The 18,308-nt window shown below is 44.5% G+C and overlaps 1 protein-coding gene across 9 annotated transcripts in view; it reads left to right on the forward strand.

The window, feature by feature from the left end:
• LOC107395255 (suppressor of tumorigenicity 7 protein homolog) overlaps positions 1 to 18,308 on the forward strand; it is a 124,001-nt gene that overhangs the window by 104,982 nt on the left and 711 nt on the right. For 5 of the 9 annotated variants that reach the window (XM_054732759.2, XM_054732761.2, XM_054732755.2 and 2 more), the window contains 9 exons: positions 118 to 193; positions 1,397 to 1,551; positions 1,632 to 1,729; positions 1,869 to 1,998; positions 2,571 to 2,643; positions 3,412 to 3,514; positions 6,832 to 6,982; positions 7,070 to 7,162; positions 8,144 to 8,286. In XM_054732759.2, coding sequence (XP_054588734.1) covers positions 118 to 193; positions 1,397 to 1,551; positions 1,632 to 1,729; positions 1,869 to 1,998; positions 2,571 to 2,643; positions 3,412 to 3,514; positions 6,832 to 6,982; positions 7,070 to 7,162; positions 8,144 to 8,286 — 1,022 coding nt within the window. The remainder of the gene's footprint in view (positions 1 to 117; positions 194 to 1,396; positions 1,552 to 1,631; positions 1,730 to 1,868; positions 1,999 to 2,570; positions 2,644 to 3,411; positions 3,515 to 6,831; positions 6,983 to 7,069; positions 7,163 to 8,143; positions 8,287 to 18,308) is intronic. The other 4 variants (XM_054732756.2, XM_054732757.2, XM_054732758.2 and 1 more) reach the window with 4 other exon arrangements.

Genomic DNA, 18,308 nt, shown 5'->3' on the forward strand with positions numbered 1-18,308 from the left:
TGCGTGCGTGCGTGCGTGTGTGTGTGTGTGTGTGTGTGTGTGTGTGTGTGTGTGTGTGTGTGTGTGTGTGTGTGCGCGTGTGTGTGTGCGTGCGTGTGTGTGTGGGGGGGGTTTCAGTCATGCAGAAAGCGTGGAGGGAGAGGAACCCACAGGCTCGTATCTCTGCAGCACATGATGCTCTGGAGCTTGAGGAGTGAGTTTCTTTGTGAATCGTCTCTGTGGTGAGAACCAGTGAAGACATGAAGGTGTTACCAGATATATCTGGTTGTAAGACCCTCTGCCCTGATTGGATAAACCTGAGTTAGTAGAAATCCACTTCTACGTTTGAATCCGGTGTTTGAGCGGTTTTAATTATCCTGGAGGTTTTAATTGGTTTCTTGTTTCAGTTTTTAAGGGTGGGACTCGATTAAAACAATTAATCTAATCGATTGGAGGCTTTCTAATTAATACATTTTGATTAATCACGCATCAATGTATTAGCGCCATTCATGGCTTTCCTTAAATGCCAGCGGTCAGTTCCATCGGTTGTTACTGATTTTGAAATGCATGTGTTTTGATTGTCCATCCTATGTGAAGATGTTGTTAGCAGCCTTTACTCCCGTGTAGTGGAAGTGGGAACACGTGCCTTTTATGTGAAAGCTCCTCGGACTGGAACAAGTGACCTGCTCATTTAACATCAGTATCTTCATTCTGCTTCTTTAGAGAGGCTGATCATGAGCAGTGGAAGCAGACTTTAAATTGCTTTGAATCCACTTCCTGATAGTATGACTAGATATCTAAAGTATTATATGTACACTTATTTATTTTGTAAACGTACAATAATTATTTTTGCTTGGCGATTTATGTCGTAGACTTCTCTGTTACTGTCTGCTTTCTTGTGCTTTCTTTGCTCTTTTGTCGGAGGACCCACTGGAAAACGAGATGATTCACCTCAGGTGGTTGTGTCCTCCCAAATTATAAGTTAATAAATGAATAATTTCATTCTAATTGTTAAAGAAAATTGACCCCAAAGCAATTATTTTATCTAAAATAATTTTGGTGAAGCACAGACTCAAGCAATAGCCATAGACATTATTACTGTAAACTCGAGCACTTTTAATTCATAAACCACCCATCACAGGCTCCTCAAACAGATGCCAGCTTTAAAACCAGCTCTCTGATAATCATCTGATTTGTTACATTTGGAAAAAGGTTTCTGGTGTGCATCAGATAACATCTGTAGAGCAGACTCGTGTGGAGGAGAGATACCCACTAGTTCACACCGTTTTCAGGTTCCCCTGAGCTGGTACCAGTCCAGTGATTGCAGGTTCTGGGAGCAGTTCTGAAACTCCTGAGATTCCACACTGTCCTGATAAGCAAGAAGCTGTAATTCACTGTGGTTCTTGTCCTCCTGTAGCTGTGCGACGGCATACATCCTTCTGGCAGAGGAGGAGGCCACCACCATCATGGAGGCAGAGCGATTATTTAAACAAGCACTAAAAGCTGGCGAGGGCTGCTACCGCCGCAGCCAGCAGCTGCAGCATCACGGTACCCAGTACGAAGCCCAGCACAGTGAGTAGGAAACACACTCCTCCCTAACCCACACAAGTCAGAAACTACCACTGTTAGGTCATGCTTTTGTGTCTGAACAGGAAGAGACACAAACGTGTTGGTGTACATAAAGAGGAGGCTGGCCATGTGCTCCAGAAAGCTGGGCCGAACACGAGAAGCCGTGAAGATGATGAGAGATGTAAGAGCGCACACACACACACACACACACACACACACACACACAGAGTTTTAAAACAGCTTGAGTTTGGGTGTAGCTTAGGTGGGAGCTGCTGTATGCTGACTGTGTCGCCCCTGTCTGATTTTACATGTAACAACAGTTGTGTGTTTTCCAGTTAATGAAGGAGTTCCCTCTCCTCAGTATGTTCAACATTCATGAAAACCTGCTGGAGTCGCTCCTCGAGCTCCAGAACTACGCTGACGTCCAGGCGGTTCTGGCCAAGTATGACGGTGAGGCGGCACCACTGACCTTTAACCTCTGACTGATCAAAACCTCACTCAGCAGGAAGGTCTGGGTCCTGGTGGAGTATCCCGGGACTCGTAGCTTCATACCCCAGCCCGTGCTCTGCTGCTTTGATGGTCTCCAATTTTAAAGTAGATGAACAGAATGGTGCAGACCCGGCCTTGTGTGGAAAGTGCTGTTTTAATTGAATGTTCATTAAAATGCAACATGTGAGTGAACTAGTTCAGGAGTTCCTCAGGTCCTAAGGGACAATAATACTCTTTGCTTCTGTCTAAGCTCTTGCATCTGCGTTTTCTTGAAAACGAAACGTTAAACAGCTGATTTTAGTCTTGGGTTTGTGGTGTATCTGGAAAATGACAGATCCTTTTCTAGACAACTGGAAAAGATTAAATATTGGATGACAGACTTTAAAAGTCCCCCTTTTATAGTTTGGTGTTTTACAAATCAAGACATAATCCTGTCAAACATTATTCAGATTTAAACCAACACTCCGTTTCCCTCTGAACTGTGATTTCTGTCACTTGCATACCCTTACTTGCTGCTTCTTGTCTCCCTACAGATATTAGCTTACCCAAATCTGCAACGATATGCTACACAGCAGCCTTGCTGAAAGCTAGAGCGGTGTCAGACAAGTGAGTATGGCTGCAGGCTCTGAGGTTCCTCTTTCAATAGAGCTGCTTCAGCAGGAATGCAGGATGAAATCAGATAGACGAAGCTCTGATTACTGTTCACACAACCTGACTTAATGACTCGCTGGTTTAGAGGAAACTTTTCTAATCAGACATTTTAGTCACAGAGCTGATTTGACTTGTAATCAAACAGGTGGAAGTAATAAAACCTAAACTGGCCTTTACAAAAGTAGGTGATTAGAAACACAGCAGCGCCCTCTGCTGGACATGAGCTCACAAAAACCCAGTTTGGGTTCTTGAGATGATTTATATTAAGTCAAGCTGTTAGTGCTCATGTTCCTTTTCATCATTGATTTAGTTTCATAGACTACACCAGATGTAGTGGTGGGTGTTCCTGCTTTAACCTACCAGTCCGGGTTCTGATGCCCATGATGTGGAGGATGATGGGATGGATGAAAAACAGAGAAAGGGGAAATAAAACGAATAAATCAAAGAGGGAACATAATTAGTTTTGTATATTTTATTAACATCTTAGTTTTTTCTGTCCTGTTCAGTTTTTCTTTTTTTGCCTTTATTGAAGGAGAGTAGAGCGGTAGTCGCATCAGATAAAGCTGTCAGCAGGAAGACGAATCTAAGGCAGGAGATAACTTGTATGGAAGTGACCAAAAATGTTTTCACATTTACTGTAGTTAAATACACAAAGTAGCTTGATAACTCATTACTGTGTGTGTGTGTGTGTGTGTGTGTGTGTGTGTGTGTGTGTGTGTATAGGTTCTCTCCAGAGGCAGCGTCCAGGCGGGGTCTGAGTACAGCAGAGATGAATGCAGTAGAAGCCATCCATCGAGCAGTTGAGTTCAACCCTCATGTCCCCAAAGTGAGTCTTAGAGGGACCACAAACACACACACGCACACGCACACACACACTAGTGTTGTCAAAAAAATCGATACCTAGATATAAATCGATACTAAAAGTGGTATCTAAATAAGATATTCCATCCCTGTGGTATCGATATTATGGACTATTATACACAGCCTTCTTCAAGTACACCGACACGCACGACAGCCAGATGCCGTAAAGCAGCCTCCGCCTCCCAGACAAACAGAAGACGCCGCATGGCTACATTGCAATTTCCCACGCGAGTTGTCTCCGATCCAAGTTTTGTCTGCCAAATAAATAAACAAAAACATAAACAGCGAATTTGGGAGGCGCTTCACAGCCCAACTTAATTAGCATACCAAGTCCGACACGTAGTTGTATATTCACGCTTATGTGCTTAAAGGAAACTCCCGTTTATTGCAACCTGGACTTAATTTCTAGCATGCAGTACGTTTGTTTACTCACACTGACAACTTTGGTGCTACTTGGATTCCCCGGGGTATTTAGATCCATCGGCGAATCACCATCAGCGTATATCCATGTAACGGGTGCGGACGGGCACCTATGGTGCAGCCTTGAAATAACACATTATCTGCACCAAAACATCTCAATGTCGAAAGGTTTTGTTAGGAATCATTAACGTGATTCCCCCTGTTCGTTTGGAGCGGGTCTGGGATTTCTAGGCGTAAACAGACTAGCTGCGGCTAATCTAACCGGCGCTTTTAATGACGTCACTGCCGTGCGCCAATCTGTTTTTATTAAGATTACCGGTAGATGTACCTTTGTCCTACTGTAGAGAAATTCATTTTCTCCCTTTATTGACCAACAGAGTTGTTCAAAAGTACAGAACAAAACATATGGCATTACAGCTTATGACAAAAATGCACCTTAAACAGAGTTTAAGCAGCAAAACATCACTCTGCAAATAGAGAATATATAGTGAGATAATTCATGATTTAAAGTGTTAACTTTCGCCGGTTTTTGTATGCACGTTTTAAAAAATACTGATACATGAAAGGTTTAAGCACTTTATACACTTAATTCTTAACATTTAATTTTTGCAATATAAATTGAGGAATGTTATTTTTTGAATAAACTTGTTCAATAAATTGGTGTTTTTAAATAGTATCGAAATCAAGTATTGAGTTTTTTTTCAAGTATCGAATCGAGTTTGAAATTTTAGTATCGTGACAACCCTAACACACACACACACACACACACACACACACGCACGCACACACACACACGCACGCACACACACACACGCACGCACGCACGCACGCACACACACACACGCACGCACGCACACACACACACGCACGCACACACACACACATTTCAGATATTCAGCTGTGCATGGAAGGCAATCCTAACTTTTCTAAAGCTGACTGCCTCATGGCCATGTGTGTAGTCTCCGTCGGAACATCTTATTGATAATTAGTTGTAAGCGTCAGACGAAGACTTTGTGATCTTTTCCTTAATCCTCTGGAGTCGGTCCACACGCGGCGCGTGATGGCGCGCTGGCCACATTACTCCCATTATTATGCAATCAGGAAACCACTTGGTGTTCCAGCTTGTTTTGACAGAGGGGGCTTAAACCTAAACAACAGTTGTGATTTTACATGTTTATCCAAGTAAAAGTTAGACATTTAAGGTAAATAATTCATGCCAAGAAGAAGGAGCTTTTGTGCATTCGATCTGTGGCAGATGCAGGATGAAGTCCTGCAAACGGGGCTCTCTGTCGGCTCTTGCTGCTACTTGGTGTAAGCTAAACCAAGCTCATCCTTTAGGCTGAGATACAAACCACATCACCCAATAACAAAGTAAAAAAAACGTATACATTATGAACAAGAAAGTGCTTCTAGACCTGCAGAAAGAATGAGAGAAAAGGGGACACACAAAAATACAACAAAACCAAACTGTCACAGTAAAAATTCATAGTGCGTTAAAAGTTGTGTGCTACATTTGTTTTTTACTCACACTTTCATTCCGAGTGCTGAAAATGGTTTGTTACAAGTGTTTGTGCTTTTCACTGATATAAACATGTTATTTTTTCTCAGATTTTGATTTTATGTTTACTGTCAGGTTCAGTGTGCTGATACAGTATATGTAGTAGTAGTATATGTAGTAATGAAGATATGACTCTAAATTCACATAGGTGAGGTTGTGCTGAAGAGAACTATACCAAACAAGGTGTAAACAATAAAATATAGAGTGAAATATAAAGGGAATCACCAAAACTTGTCAAAATGGCTATTTATACCACCGACTCCAGAGGGTCGAAGCCCTCGTTCACCAAGCAGTCACTTTATGCTTGTTTTTTATAATCAGTGACTCTGGGTTTTTCATGTAGGCTGAACATGAAAATAGTCTCCTACACCTATCTCCTGCTTTAGCCTCTGATGGAAAATAGTCGGTGAAACTACGATTAGAAAAGCCTGACAGATCTACATCACACTGTCACTAACATTCCTGGACTCACCCATCTTGACTCACGAGGAAGGCTGTTGTTGGTTTTGCTTCCAGGAGACCGCAGAGAACGTCTCTGCTAGTAGAAGCTAGCCGTTAGCATTAGCAACTCCACCACACAGCAGAACTCCTCCAGGCTTGTGTTATTTGGGGAGATTGAACATCAGCGTTGGAAAGCAAACAGAGTCAGTGGTAGAGTCGTGTTGCTGATAGCCAGTCAGAGGTTAGATGTCCAAATATCAGGATATAATCATGAGTAAGACTCACCAAAACCTCCCGTCTGCTGCTCACCTCTCATCTAGCTAACTTCTGCCTTCTAAAACAGGAGCGCTAGAGCTTTCCCCCCCAGAGAACGACTCACAACGTATAAGCAGCCATCCTCCAGTGAGTCGTGGAGGATGGCTGCTTATACTGAGCCAGGATTCTCTGGAGGTTTCTTCCTGTTAAAAGGGAGTTTTCCTCTCCACTGTCGCTGTATGCTTGCTTAGTATGAGGATTGCTGTATAGTCACTGACACTAGTCAGTGACTTGATGCAATTTGCTGGGTTCCTTATATAGGAAACATTATTTCTGATTGGCTTAATGAACTGTGAATTGGAATGTTTATTATGTGAAGTGCCTTGAGACGACTCTTGTCGTGATTTGGTGCTATATAAATAAACTTGAATTGAATTGAATTGAATTTAGACTAGAGACCGCTGACAAGTCCATCCAGTGGTTAACGAGCTAACACAAAGATCAAAATATTGATGATTGTAAAGAAACAGGAATCTTCAGCAAACTAGAGACTCTCACTAACCAGAAGCTCTTCCCTCTTTAATGTGTACCGTCCTCTTCCTCATCAGTATCTGCTGGAGATGAAGAGTCTGATTCTTCCTCCAGAACACATCCTAAAGAGAGGCGACAGCGAAGCCATTGCTTATGCCTTCTTTCACCTGCAGCACTGGAAAAGGGTAGAGGGGGCACTCAATCTGCTGCACTGCACCTGGGAGGGCAGTGAGTACACACACACACACACACACACACACACACACACACACACACACACACAGAGTTGAAGGACTATTGGTTTGTGTTTTCCAGCGTTCAGAATGATCCCGTATCCTCTGGAGAAGGGACACCTGTTCTATCCTTATCCCATCTGCACGGAGACCGCAGATAGAGAGCTGCTACCCAGTAAGAGATGACCCCTGACACACACACACACACACACACACACACACACACACACACACACACACACACACACACACACACACACACGGAGTAAACTTTTGTCTCCTTGTACTTTTTACCCTCCAAAAACAACATTATGCTTTATTAAATGAATACATCTATCTATCTATCTAGATATATATATATATATATATATATATATATATATATATATATATATATATATATATATATATATATATATATAGATATGTATGTGTATATATATACATATATATCTGTATAGACAGAAAATTATGCAAACTGAATTTTTGAATGTTTTGCTTTATTTCTATAAAATGCAATTTGCGATATATTACACACACACCACACACATTCACACTTCTGAAATGATTGCCATCACTGTCACATGACTAAACAATTACGCATCCTCGCCCTTTGAAACAGATACAAAAAATTGAAACAAGGCTGAAAAAAATATTGGTTGTTAATGTCGGATCGACATATGATATATGTTAAAAAATGACCAACATCGGCCGATACCGATATTGATGCTTTTATATTGTGCATCCCTAACTGCTAGCAGTAGCTTAAGCGACTTAATGATTTATGCCAAGGGCAGGGAACCCTAGTCCATTGAGGGCCGCTATCAAGCATATTTTAGTTTCAACCCAGCATCATCACACCTGATTTCAATCAACAGGTAATTAACAAGCTTCTGCGGAGCTTAATGAGCTGCAGAACAGGTTAATTAACCACTGAATCAGAAGTGTTGGAGCAAAGACATGCAGGATACCGGCCCTCGAGGACCAGGGTTCCCCACACCTGATTTATGCAAAGATTCACAAAAGATTCAGGAATCTTTTTACCTGAAAACCGGTTTTCCTCCTCTGGAGCTCTGGTGTTTAGATTGACGCGCAGACTGGAGCCCGGTGCTGTCAGCTAACACTGGACTGTTTGTGTGTCTGTCCCATGTGGAAGCAGTGTTTCATGAGGTGTCAGTCTACCCTAAGAAGGAGCTGCCCTTCTTCATCCTCTTCACTGCTGGTCTCTGCTCCTTCACCGCCATGTTGGCTCTGCTCACACACCAGTTCCCTGAGCTCATGGGAGTGTTTGCTAAAGCTGTGAGTACACACACACACACACGGTTGTGACATTAATAAAGTCTTACGAATGGAGCAGCTTCTCTCATTACTCCTTTTCTGATTCAGGTTGAAAGACGGTGTAGTCGTCGTCACGTAAAGGTCAAACAGTCTGAAAGTTTGTCGTGAATATTAGGCGAGGCATGTTTATTTATATAGCACATTTCATACAGAGTCAGTTCATTGTGCTTTTCTTAGGAAGAAATATATCAGAATATTTTAGAACTTGTTGAAAATAAGTTAAGAGTGGTCAGTCTGCAGGACAAAAACATGATGCACTAGCATGACGTTCTTGGGTATTTGTTAGGAACCTGTGCGTTATCACTGTGAGCTCCTTGAACCGTCACCTTATCGTGGTGGATGAGTTTCAGTGCCCTAATGATCCTAGGAGCTATGTTGTCTGGGGCACTTTGTGCCCCTGGTAGGGTCTCCCATGACAAATTGGTCTTAGGTGAAGGGTGAGACAAATAACGGTTCCGAGGATCTTTCATGGATGTAAATTCAAAGAGTCGGAGTACTGGGGTAGAGTAGGGTTACCGGGGTCCCACCCTGGAGCCAGGCCTGGGGTTGGGGCCTGTGAGCGAGCGCCTGGTGGCCGGGCTTTTGCCCATGAGACCTGGCCGGGCCCTGTCCAAACCGGATACATGGGCTCATCCAACTGTGGACCCACCACCCGCAGGAGGAACATGAATGGTCCGATGCAATGTGGATCAGGTGGCAGACCAAGGCGGGAGCCTTGGCGGTCCGATCCCCGGATAAGGAAACTGGTTTTTGGGACATGGAACGTCACCTCGCTGGCGGGGAAGGAGCAAGAGCTTGTGGCAGAGGTTGAGCGATACTGGCTAGATATAGTCTGACTCAACTCGACACATAACATTGGCTCTGGAACCCAAGTCCTTGAGAGGGGGTGGACACTCTCCTTTGCTGGAGTTGCTCCGGGTGAGAGGCGGAGGGCTGGGGTTGGGACGAGAGGGTAGCTTCCCTGTGCCTTCAGGTCTGGGAAGGGGTCCTGACTGTCGTTTGTGCTTATGGGCCAAATATCAGTTCAGAGTACCCACCCTTTTTGGAGTCCCTGGGACGAGTGCTAGATAGTGCTCCATTGTCCTGCTGGGGGACATCAATGCTCACGTGGGCAATGACAGCTTGACCTGGAGGGGTGTGATTGGGAGGAACGGCCCGCCTGATCTGAACTCGAGTGGTGTTTTGTTATTGGACTTCTGTGCAAACTGCAGTTTGGCCATAACGAACACCATGTTCGAACATAAGGATGCCCATCTGTACACTTGGCACCAGGGCAGCCTAGGTCGCAGGTCGATGATTGACTTTGTAGTTGTATCATTTGACCGGCGGCTGTATGTTTTGGGCACCCGAGTGAAGAGAGGAGTGGAGCTGTCAACTAGGGCTGCAACAAACGATTATTTGGATAATCGATTAATCGGATGGGGTCTCGACACGATTAATCGATTAATCGGATTACATTGGGAAATTTTTAAAAACTGCTAGGGAAACGTTATTTCTCTCCTTCCTTCACTTTATTTAACACAACATTATTAGAAAACAGTTCAATAGCAGAAAAACAACATGCCATCACCTAAATTGTCTTATAAGGTGTATAGACAGAGACCCTAATCTACATCTATCTGTGACCTAAAATGCTTGGTCCAAGTTAAACAGCTTAAGGGCAATTCTCATCTGTTTTGTTTGATCTCATCTGTTAACATTTATTTTAAATGTAATTAAACATAGGCTGTGAATTAATCAAAATTGATCACTATTTCCAAAAATGACTGAAAAAATACCAAATAAAACAAAAGTAAATGAATGCCATCCTCCTTGCGATGATGCCCTGGGCAACTGCCATAAAGTCACATCAAGAAATGCTGCTGATCATTCCAATGATCCCAAATAGACTCGCATTAGGCCACATGAAAGCAACTGAACCCAAAAATATATTAACCAGTATATAATTGCACTCTCACACAACACGCCTGCAGCAACAGTTAGGACTCCTCCCTCCCTTTTAAAAGCGTTTTTGCTTCCGAGGACATTGTGGTTGTAAAACCACATGCTAGTAGTCTGGCCCCGGTGTGATCAACCAGTTTCTGCGGGAATGTGACGGCGGAACCAGGGCCAGATTAACACTTTGTTGTACCCTGGGCAACAATATTCAAGGGCTCCATCATCACGACCCGAGGATCACCATAATATGGTCACATACAGAATATTTTACTGTAATATGCAGTAAATATACTCAATACTTGAATGCCTGACAACACGTAACCCGCCCAGAGTAACCTTTGACCCACCTCGTGTGGACTGACCAATGAGGAGAGGGTCTTAACTTGAGGCCCTCTCTTCATTGGTCAGTCTGCATGAGACTGACTCTCAACTGACGTTCAAAGTCATAGGCAGCGAAGCGTCTCTGTGCAGCGCAAAAGCCCGGGTGGACAGTTTGTTTAATATAGGGTGATCATATTTCCATTTCCAAACAAGAGGACAGGGGATCTGTGCCTATGACGTCACACTATGGCAACGCCACACAAACCATGTTGGGACCCATTTTTTGTAAGAACTAAATTAATATCAGATTCTGCCAATAAAAGGGCTCTAAAACAATTCATATGTAAATATTTTGCATATTTAATGCAAAATCTCATTTTTATGCTTTAGTGCTGCAACAAGGTTTTATTAATAATAAATTATTATACCTTTTGTTTTACTACAGCATCGGTAAGCTTCCTGTGCACAGATTATCAAGGATGCTTGTTTCAGATGTGAGATTAGACGATAGGATCAATGAAAAAATAAGTTGTCACACACTCCATGGAAACTTTCAGAGAATCCACAAATAGCGGCTTTCAAATGGTTTTGTTACTTTTTGCAAGTTTAGAAAAGAAGCAGATGAGACAGCATGTCTGATTATTTAGTTTCTCATCTGATAATATTAGAACATGTCAGTAATGTCTGAGGGGCTTTTATAAACACCGTATAACTAATACTCCTGGAGAGGGTATGAATTACACAGAGGCTTCTGGGGAGCCCAGTTATTGGGGGGGCATTTTGCCTTGGCCCCCAAAATGTCTTGAAACGGCCCTGGGTGTGTGACTGAGTTTTGAAGGTGATCTGAATTGTATCAGATGTATAAATATGACATGTGTGTAACTTATTGTTTTTTACTGGTAAAAACGTGTAGTGGAGATAAATCTACCTACATTTTACTTTTCAACACTTTGTTTTGTTTTATTGTTTTTATTTAACTATTTTCCTGTCCTGTCTGTCTCTCATCTTCCTGCATCTCCTCATAATTCTCCAGAAAATCTGTCGCCTGGATTCTTACCTTTTCACCTCATCAGTTACTTTTGAGCAGATCATCTTCTGACCGCAAAGCGCAGAGTGCGTTTCGATGCTGCGTGAGGTGACATCACCACAGCACAGGTGATGAGCTCCGCAGTAGCGCGCTTCAGGCACAAATAAGACAGAAAATAGAGAACATGTGCAGACAAGAACGATCGTGTGCTAATTATAGTTTTTTGGTTGCGCCACTTTGAGAATGGACCGTGCGCTGGAAGCAGCTGCCTGGATCGCTGCGCAGCAATGCGGAACCGGTTCGCAGCAGCACAAAGTCTGCAGGCTCTCCCTCGCGCTGATCTGCCGGTACTGGCTCTCCCTCGCGCTGATCTGCCGGTACCGGCTCTCCCTCGCGCTGATCTGCCGGCTCTCCCTCGCGCTGATCTGCCGGCTCTCCCTCGCGCTGATCTGCGGCTCTCCCTCGCGCTGATCTGACTTGCTCTGGTCTGCGCGCAACGGCGGGCGGGGGGGCGCTTTTGGAAGAGTTGTGCGACACAACGAATCGATGACGCAATTCGTTGCCAACGCTTTTAGTAATCGATTTTCATCGAATTTATCGATTCGTTGTTGCAGCCCTACTGTCAACTGATCACCACCTGGTGGTGAGTTGGATCAGATGGCAGGGGAAGATGCTGCGTAGACCTGGCAGACACAAACACATAGTGAGGGTCTGCTGGGAACACCTGGCAGAAGAACCTGTCAAGACGGTCTTCAACTCCCACCTCCGGCAGAGCTTTGACCGCGTCCCGAGAGCAGTGGGGGACATCGACTCCGAGTGGGCCTTGTTCCACTCTGCGATTGTTGAGGCGGCTGTTGCTAGCTGTGGTCACAAGGTGGCCGGTGCCAGTTGTGGTGGCAACCCCCGTACCCACTGGTGGACACCAGAGGTTCGGGGAGCCGTCAGGCTAAAGAAGGAGGCCTACAGGGCGCGGCTGGTCTGTGGGTCTCCGGAGGCAGCAGACAGGTACCGGATAGCCAAGCGGGGTGCAGCAGTGGCAGTTGCCGAGGCAAAATCTCGGGCATGGGAGGAGTTTGGTGAAGCCATGGAGAAAGACTATCGATCGGCTCCAAAGAGGTTCTGGCAAACTGTCTGGCGCCTCAGGAGAGGAAGGCAGCAACTCGCTCACACTGTTTACAGTGGGGATGGGGAGCTGCTGACGTAGTCGGACGGTGGAAGGAATACTTTGAGGAGCTCCTCAATCCCACCTACGTTCATTCCGAGGAGGAACCAGAGCTGGGAGACCTGGGGATGGACTGTCCAATCTCGGGGGCAGAAGTTGCTGAGGTAGTCAAACAACTACACAGCGGCGGAGCCCCGGGGATGGATGAGATTCGTCATGGGTATCTCAAGGCTATGGATGTGGTAGGGTTGTCACGTTTCTGCAACATTGCATGGTCATCGGGGGCAGTTCCTGTGGAGTGGCAGACCGGGGTGGTGGTCCCCATCTTTAAGAAGGGTGACCTGAGGGTGTGATCACACTCCTCAGCCTCCCTGGAAAGGTCTACTCCAAGGTACTGGAGAGGAGGGTCCGATGGATAGTTGAATCTCAGATTGAGGAGGAGCAATGTGGTTTTCGTCCTGGCCGTGGAACTGTTGACCAGCTCTATACCCTTGCAAGGGTGATGGAGGGGGCATGGGAGTTTGCCCAACCAATCCACATGTGTTTTGTGGATTTGGAGAAGGCTTATGACTGTGTCCCCAGGGGCACCCTGTGGGGGATGCTCCAGGAGTATGGGGTGGGTGGCTTTCTGTTAACGGCCGCATAGCCGGCAGTAAGTTGGACCTGTTCCCGGTGAGGGTTGGACTCCGCCAGGGCTGCCCTTTGTCACCGGTTCTGTTCATTACCTTTATGGACAGAATTTCTAGGAGCAGCCGTGGTGTGGAGTGTGTCGAGTTTGGTGGCTGGAGAGTCTCGTCTCTGCTTTTTGCGGATGATGTGGTCCTCCTAGCTTCATCCAGCTCTGACCTTCAGCTCTTGCTGGGTAGGTTCGCAGCCGAGTGTGAAGCGGCTGGGATGAGGATCAGCACCTCCAAATCTGAGACCATGGTTCTCGACCGGAAAAGGGTGGCTTGCCAACTCTGGGTCCTACCTCAAGTGAACGAGTTTAAGTATCTCGGGGTCTTGTTCACGAGTGAGGGTAGGAGGGATCGGGAGATCGACAGGCGGATTGGTTCGGCGTCTGCAGTGATGCGGACGCTGAGCCGATCTGTCGTGGTGAAGAAGGAGCTGAGCCAGAAAACCAGGCTCTCGATTTACCGGTCGATCTACGTCCCAGTCCTCACCTATGGTCATAAGCTTTGGGTAATGACCGAAAGAACGAGATCGCGGATACAAGCGGCCGAAATGAGCTTCCTCTTTTCCTCTTGCTCTTAAACAGCATCATTTTATTATATAACTGGTACTTGTCCTGAATAAAAACCAACTGTCAGTTTTTCTGACTCACACTGAAGTGAGATCATCTGTACAAGCTCAGTTTGTTGAGTCATTCCTGAATAATTACCTGATGATCACAAGGAAGGATTTACACATTTGTGAAGAGTCTTTAAAATAATCTAATGTTACTAAATAATCTGATTATTGTTTTTATAAGTGGCCTGCAGAGAATATTCAGAATGTTCTCCACCTTAAAGCTGCTGGCTGGAGTTTTCCCCTTTCAGGAATTATGTACAATCTATCAGAATTCCATAAAAGTGATGGTCTGTGAGATAATTTAGAAAATACTTATTGTTTTTGCTAAGCCCACCCACTGTTCCTTAGAGCTCCAAGAATGAGGTCAGCTGATCAATCAATCAATCAAACTTTATTTGTAAACCGCCTTCCAATGCCTTTACGGGAGCTCAATGTGCTGAACATAAAATACCATTAAAAAAGTAAAAGAACAGGCAGAAAACAAAACTGTTCAAATGGATAAAACTGAATAAAATCACATAAAAGCCAAACGAAAAAAGTGAGTCTTCAGGCGACCTTTAAAAACCTGCACTGATGTTGACTGTTTGACAGCAAGTGGTAAGTCATTCCACAACGCAGACACATCAGAGCCTGACTTTTCAAAATTGACTGTATCACTGTTTCTTTCATCGATGTTGGAAATTCACTTGTGCTTAAGCCACAATTTATAATGGTTAATATAAATGGACCCAATGAGGAAAATGCCTCTTTATAGAGACAAGGTGGCAAAACATCAAGGGGAGAGCCTGCCGGTTTTTGATTTGAGGCAAATCTTTCCAACGCAGTAATATAAACTATTTCAAAACTTGTCAATGTAGCTTGGGGCTAGCCTGGCAAGCCAGACTAAATAAATGTATTATTTAGTCTGGCCATGCTCCATTGACGGCTCTCGGTTGTGGGGCGGGATCTACCGTTGTGTTTCAAATGATCTCCGCATTCCACTGGACAATGAATGTGACATACTCTTGTTTCACTCTGTTGCATCATCCCACCCACCAGGCATATAGAGTGCCCTGATTGGCCCACAAAGTGGATAAAGTTCTGTGATTTGTTCACTAAGCAGATAGAGCACTATGATTGGCCCACCATTATGGACCAATCACAGCTCTTTATGTGTTTGAAACTCCTCTAGAGAGCTTTGATTGGCTAGCCAGAGTCCTGGTAGGAGCTGCTGAGGTTCCAATGGAGCATGCCTAGACCAAACTTTGCAAAGCAAGAATTTGGTCTAGTTCACTAGGCTAGGGTGGGGCAGGACTGGAAGCACAGATCATGAAACACGACCTGCAAGTAAAGCTCTAATAGCAGGGACCTTTTCAACAAAATACCAGTGAAAATCATTGCAATCGCCTGCCAGAGAAGGAGTTGGACCAGATGTTCGACGTTCCGACACATAATTCTAAGTATTTAAAAGAAACTTTGGATTATTTAAATTTGCTGCAATGATATCTGCCAAATAACTTATCCTAGCCTCCTTCACAGCATCCTGATATGCAAATAAGGACACCCTGAAGATCTCACGAGAGACCTGCAAACCATCCCTCTTCCACTTTCTTTCTCAGACCCACATGCTCGCCTGCAAGCCCTAGTAGCATCAGAGAGCTGAGGCTCCTTTGCACATCTAGGGTTCCTAACCTTAGGGGGAGCAATCACATCCAGTATATTTTTACAGAGCAGATCAAACTGATAAGAATAATCCTCAATGTTTGGAGATATTAGTTTCAATCTGATAAAAGTCTTATAAACTCAACAACCCTCTCCGCATTTCGAACGCGGCAGCTTTTAGTCTGGACATCCCTCACAGCAGGAGGGCAGGGCAAAATCAAATCCCACAAAACTGGTGAGTGATCAGAAAACACAGGAGGGACAATCTCAACATTAACAACAGGAAAACCATAAGAAAAAACAGCACCAGAATATGCCCCTTAATATGGGTAGGAGCCATCACCCATTGTGTCAGAATAAAAGATCCCAGCATGTTCAAAAAGTCTCTAGCTAAAGGTTTTTCAGGACAGCATACATGTATATTAAAATCACCAAGAAATAAAATGTGATCATACTTCAACAGGCTGTCTGCCATTAAATCCGAAAAATCCTTTAAAAAGACAGTCATACTTTGGTGGGCGATCACGCCCACGAGCAGTTGAGGAGATGGGCCAAGTTCAAACATACACAGCTCAAAGGAGGTAGGTAATACTAAAGGAACGAGTTGTCTACAGTTAAAACAGGATTTATAAACAACGACCAGACCTCCACCTCTACCCGATGATCTAGGAACATTAAAACCGTCACAATCCAAGGGTACCAGCTGACTACCTGAATGACCAGGTGATTCCATCTTCCCTGATGGCGCGGGCATACTCCAAGATGACAGTGCCAGGATTCATCAGGCTCAGATAGTGAAAGAGTGGTTCAGGGAGCATGAGACATTATTTTCACACATGGATTGGCCACCACAGAGTCCAGACCTTAACCCCATTGAGAATCTTTGGGATGTGCTGGAGAAGGCTTTGTGCAGCGGTCAGACTCTACCTTCATCAATGCAAGATCTTGGTGAAACATGAATGCAACTCTGGATGGAGATAAAACTGGTGACGCTGCAGAAGCTTATTGAAACAACGCCACAGCATGTGTGTCGTAATCAAAGCTAAAGGAAGTTCAAAGAAATATTGGAATGTGTGAACCTTTTTTTTGGCCAGGCAGTGCATGATCCAGTCAGACTGGAGATCGTGTGTGTGCATCGGTTTTACCTCACAGGGTCTTCTCTCTCTGCCACCCACATGGCTAACACACAGTCAGAACACACACTTTTACTTTGAAGTTCTCTTTGAAGCTCAGGTAGGTGTGTGAAGGAGATAGATATACACACACACACTCCAACTCCTCACAACAAGTTTCATGCATCTGCATTGGACTTCTGCCCCTATCCCCACCACACACACACCTCCCCCACGACCTGTTTCCAAAGCAACATGCATCAGACTCTAAATATAAACAGAAAACAGATGCCTTTTTTTCTTAAATGAAAGTTTAACGTTTAAAAGGTTTGTATCGATAAAAGTATCCCTCACGTGTGTGTGTGAATCAGAAATCTGAGGTTTTTTTTCCATCCATCTAAAGGTGTAAAAATGTATTTTACCTTAAGCTCCGCTCCCTACGTCTGTGATTATGGCTGGAAGCAACGCCTCTCCTTCATGAACACACACGTCCAGCCGGCCAACAGAGCCTAAAAAGTCTGCCGTAAGCTAGGCTAAATAAATCTATTATTTAGTCTGGCAATGCTCCATTGACGGCTCTCGGTCGTGGGGCAGGTTCTACTGATGTCTTTCATGCTACTGGACAATGAACAAAGTGACGTACTTACCACAACGGAATGTCGGTAAACGAGGCGGTCCGCTGTTGAAGAAGGCGACAACACAGCATTTTTTCTAAACAAAGGACTTAAATACATCCATTTGCTCCTGATTCTAATAAAGCCCAAGTCCAAATAGTCCAAAACTGATGTAAAAGCTGTTTCAAATGAGCCGTCGGCATCTTGTTTCAGATGACTAGAGGGCCCTGATTGATCCACAAAGTGAACCAATCACAGCGCTTTATAGGATTGAAGCCCCTGTAGAGAGCTCTGATTGGCCCGCCAGAATGCTGCTAGGGGCTGTGAAGGTTCCAATGGAGCATTCCTAGACCAAACTTTGCAAAGCAAGACTTTGGTCAAGTTCACTAGGCTAGAGTAATTCCTGAAAAGGTGAAAATTCAAATTCAAAGATACTTTATTAATCCCAGAGGGAAATTAGAGTTTCAGTACACACAATTCTGAGATCAGACTACACACATAGACTCATGACAAGAATTGGTGACTGTGGTCATTCGCAACCCGAGTCGCAGGCTAGTGTAGTTCCTGAAAGGGTGAAAATTCTGGAGCTTCTAAAGCTTGGTTTATGCTTGACACATTTACTTTCCGCTTGGTGATGTGACTCGCGGATGGAACGCGCTTCACAACTTGCAGCATTTATGGTCCATGCGGCTTGTCTCTGCGGTGAGCCAATATTCTCCCAAACTGTAGGGGGCAGCATGGAGCTCTACAGCATGCATCCAACACTACACCATAGTAGAAGTAAAAATTACTGTTGTTTACAACATGGCATTCCAGCATTTTTTAACAGCGTCCTCGTCTTTTCCGACAGTGCGAGCTATTTCTCTCCAAGAATTATT

The sequence above is a fragment of the Nothobranchius furzeri genome, chromosome 4 (assembly GCF_043380555.1).
Source record: "Nothobranchius furzeri strain GRZ-AD chromosome 4, NfurGRZ-RIMD1, whole genome shotgun sequence".
Lineage (NCBI taxonomy): Eukaryota > Metazoa > Chordata > Actinopteri > Cyprinodontiformes > Nothobranchiidae > Nothobranchius > Nothobranchius furzeri.